The sequence below is a fragment of the Ochotona princeps genome, chromosome 12 (genome assembly GCF_030435755.1).
Source record: "Ochotona princeps isolate mOchPri1 chromosome 12, mOchPri1.hap1, whole genome shotgun sequence".
Taxonomy (NCBI): Eukaryota; Metazoa; Chordata; class Mammalia; order Lagomorpha; family Ochotonidae; genus Ochotona; species Ochotona princeps.
The window spans coordinates 37,254,920-37,258,319 of record NC_080843.1 but is presented as its reverse complement, the minus strand read 5'-3'; the positions used below and the strand labels follow the sequence as shown (position 1 = coordinate 37,258,319).

Sequence of the window (3,400 nt, the reverse complement as noted above, 5' to 3'; positions counted from 1 at the left end):
ATTCCAACTTGCGCTAATGTGAACCCTAAGGGATAGCAGGCGATGCTTCAACTTCCTGGGTCCCCTCCACACACAAAGGAGACTCATATTGAATACCTAGTTCCTGACTGAAACATGGCCAGGCCCAGCCCCAGTTACTACAGGCTTTTCTTGAGTAAATCTAGCATACAAGAGATAATTCTATCTCTACCTTTCTCCCTCCCTGTCTGCCTCTCCCTCTGCCTTTGACATAACTTTGTCAAAGTAACATATGCAAACAACCTGGCATCTTAAGTTGGAAAAAGAACAAAGTAATAAACTTGTCACAATTCCACTTTCCAGATGCACTATCACATATTATCATTTTGATATGTGAATGAGAGAATTGGGGTCAGGCTGTTAAAAAAAAAAAAAGAATGCTATATTCAGACTTTATCATTAATTGCTATCCTGAGCACTTGTCTGTCATTAAATAATTTCCCAAACCATAATTCTTAGTATCTCTGTGTAATTTCAACCTACATACACACCTGGTTTATTTAACAACTTTCTTGGTTTTTTTTTTTTAAGTGTATACTGTTTCCAATATTTAGCTATAATGAATAAGGTTTTGGTTTCCTGGTTTAAAAAATGTCACGTTGACCACACACATTTTAGCCCTCTTTCCCCAAACCCTGCCAAAATATCATTAATGGGGTTTTAATCCATAAGGGAAGAAAAAGAAACTGCAAGAGGAAATCTCATTAGATTAGAGATCTTAATGATTTGGGGGGGCGGGGAGAGGGAAGACAGGAAGAGAGGAGTCTGACTGACTTAATGGAAGAAGGTTGTAGAGGAGTTTCTATGTAGAGGAGTTCTCTCTGCCTCCCTGTCTCCCATCCTCCCGTTTTTATTCAGAAGTAGCAATGTATCTGTAACCCCAAGCAAGTTAAAAATTAATAAAATCACAAAGGGCCACCCATAGAGAGGACCACTTCTGATTGGATGGAAGTCCTGTTCTTCAGAAGAGACAATACACCAGTTGGTCAATGTCTACTTGGGAAGGATCCAATTTTTAATGCAAAGTAGAAAGCAGTAAGTGTATTATGATCTTGCTTCGTTCCCAACATTCACACTTGAGTTTCAGGGTAACTGACACATTCTGGTCTACAATTGTCTGGATTTTCATCTACTAGACTTCACCTCGTTCTTGTGTGCATGTAAATTCTATGTATTTCCATGTATTCAGAGCTTATGTTGAAAAATTTTTAACACAGAATTTAGTGAGTCATGAGTTTGTTAATGTGACTCTCAATCTAGCCCCACTCATAGTAAGAAGGTTTAAAAAAGTTGCTGAGGTTCAAATAAGTGGTTCTTATTTTGCTCAAATCTGGGTGCTGCTTTTTTGACACCTCTCCTCAGTGCAAGTATTACCACAGCTGAAGGTTTTCCAAGTCCACACTCTCATAGTTCTCATATACTACGTTTACCACTTCCCATGTAACTGTTCACAAAACTGTCACACACTCATTTCTGAGATCACTACCATCCAGAACTATATTTTCATTCCTTGCTACACATCATACAGCATGACAGGTTCATGAAATGCAGCCATAAACATGGTGAAATGCTTTACTTATGCAAATGTTGTGTGACCTGAACACCAGTATTAGCTAGCTGTTGCTGTAACTCCACATAACAAACCCAGTCCAAAACACAGTGGTTTACAAAAATAAACATTAATCTTCATGCCCATGGATCTGCAGGTTCTCTATAATTTCTTTGATCCTGGCCAGATTCTATACAAGATTACACTTCAGCATAGTTTTTCCTTGTGCTTTGAGTTCAGGATGAAGGTACTGGTACTATTTCTGAACTACAGGCTTCGCAGCACTTTGCTCTCCACATAGTGCAACACCAGAGCACAAGATGTCAAATACATGGGACATGTCTGCTCTCTGAAGCCAGAGATTTCCACTGACCAAAACAAGCCATATGACCAATCACAAGGTCAACAGAGCATAAAAAGGCACTGCAGATTTGCATGGTAAAACAGAGCTATAAGGAATTGCTAAAAATTCATAGAAATATGTTTAATGAGAAAATGATGCATAAATTTTTAAAATATTTGCATAAGTTTTTTTGTCTTTTAATTCCATTTTTCATGAACTTTTTGAAGTAGCATAGTACAATTCTACTACAAGACTCATATCCGTGCTTGCTTCGGCAGTACGTATGCTAAAATTGGAATGATACAAAAAAGATTAGCATGGTCCCTATACAAGGATGACACACAAATTCGTGAAGCATTCCATATTTTTTAGAAGTACAAAGCCGAAGATGAAAAGCAGAGAGATAAGGCATCTTCCAGGAATTCCCTCGAGTCTTACACATTCAACATGAAAGCAACTGTTGAAGACGAAAAACTTCAGGGCAAGATCGATGATGAGGACAAACAGAAGATTCTTGATAAGTGCAATGAGATCAGCAATTGGCTGGATAAGAACCAGACTGCAGAAAAGGAGGAATTTGAACATCAGCAGAAGGAGCTGGAGAAAGTCTGCAACCCCAGCATCACCAAGCCGTACCAGAGTGCAGGGGGCATGTCAGGAGGGATGCCTGCGGGCTTCCCTGGCAGAGGAGCTCCTCCTTCTGAGGGTGCTTCCTCAGGCCCCACCACTGAGGAGGTGGATTAAGCTAACCCCGGCGTAGATGCAGCATTGTTCCACACAATAAAAGATGGAAGGACTCAAAAAAAAAAAAAAAGACTCATCTCAGATATGTCAAAGTTTGATTCAATCTACTGCATTACCTTGTTTTCGCTGTTGCATACGTGCCCATTATTCTCCATAAAGCACTTACAAAGAACTTAATATTCATCATCTTACTTGTTTGCAACCTCCACTGAAGCACAACTTCGGCTGTACTCACATACTATCCACTAAGTTATCTTTCACCCGTAGTAGGTGCTCGTTAAATACTGAATTGAGTTCACAGAGCTACGAAGAGATCACATGGAACAGAAGTTGTCAGAATTAGTTGTTCAATCAAATTACCTGGGGAACTTAAAAAACTCTCTATGCCTGAGTCTCGCCCAGACCAATTAAAACGAGCCTCCAAGCTCACATCTTCAAAATTAGACTAGGCTTTGGAATGTTTCAAATACATACCAGATGATTCTAATGTGCAGTCAGTGATATGAATCACTAATCTGGCGCAGTTTACTCCAGTTTGAATAGTCGTGGAAGACATCCTGAAGAAAGTTGCAAGTAGAATTGGTCCTGCTGAGGCTAGGGACAAGCAGGGGAAGTTTCTAGCAGGGAAAGATGCCTGTGATAATAAACCAAGGAAACAGCCATTTCACCTGATGCCCTGACCAGACCAGGTTGAGATTAGTGACACAGAGCCTAACAAATGTTACTCTGTGCAGAATGCGCAGGTA

General features: G+C 39.9%; 1 protein-coding gene and 1 non-coding gene across 2 annotated transcripts; both read left to right on the top strand.

Annotated features, from left to right (window-relative positions):
• The first annotated feature begins 2,172 nt into the window (after positions 1-2,172).
• LOC131481605 (U6 spliceosomal RNA) lies at positions 2,173-2,279 on the top strand. Its single transcript, XR_009246439.1, has one exon. It is a non-coding gene; the product is annotated as a U6 spliceosomal RNA (small nuclear RNA).
• Positions 2,280-2,286: 7 nt separating this feature from the next.
• Positions 2,287-2,688, top strand: LOC131481530 (heat shock cognate 71 kDa protein-like). The gene has a single exon (XM_058670565.1). It carries the CDS (start codon positions 2,358-2,360, stop codon positions 2,652-2,654), a length of 297 nt encoding a protein of 98 aa, XP_058526548.1. The 5' UTR covers positions 2,287-2,357; the 3' UTR covers positions 2,655-2,688.
• The last annotated feature ends 712 nt before the right edge of the window (positions 2,689-3,400 follow it).

Coding starts and splice junctions, on each gene's coding strand:
- LOC131481530 (XM_058670565.1), top strand. CDS start 2,358: ATGAAAGCAACTGTTGAAGACGAAAAACTTCAGGGCAAGATCGATGAT.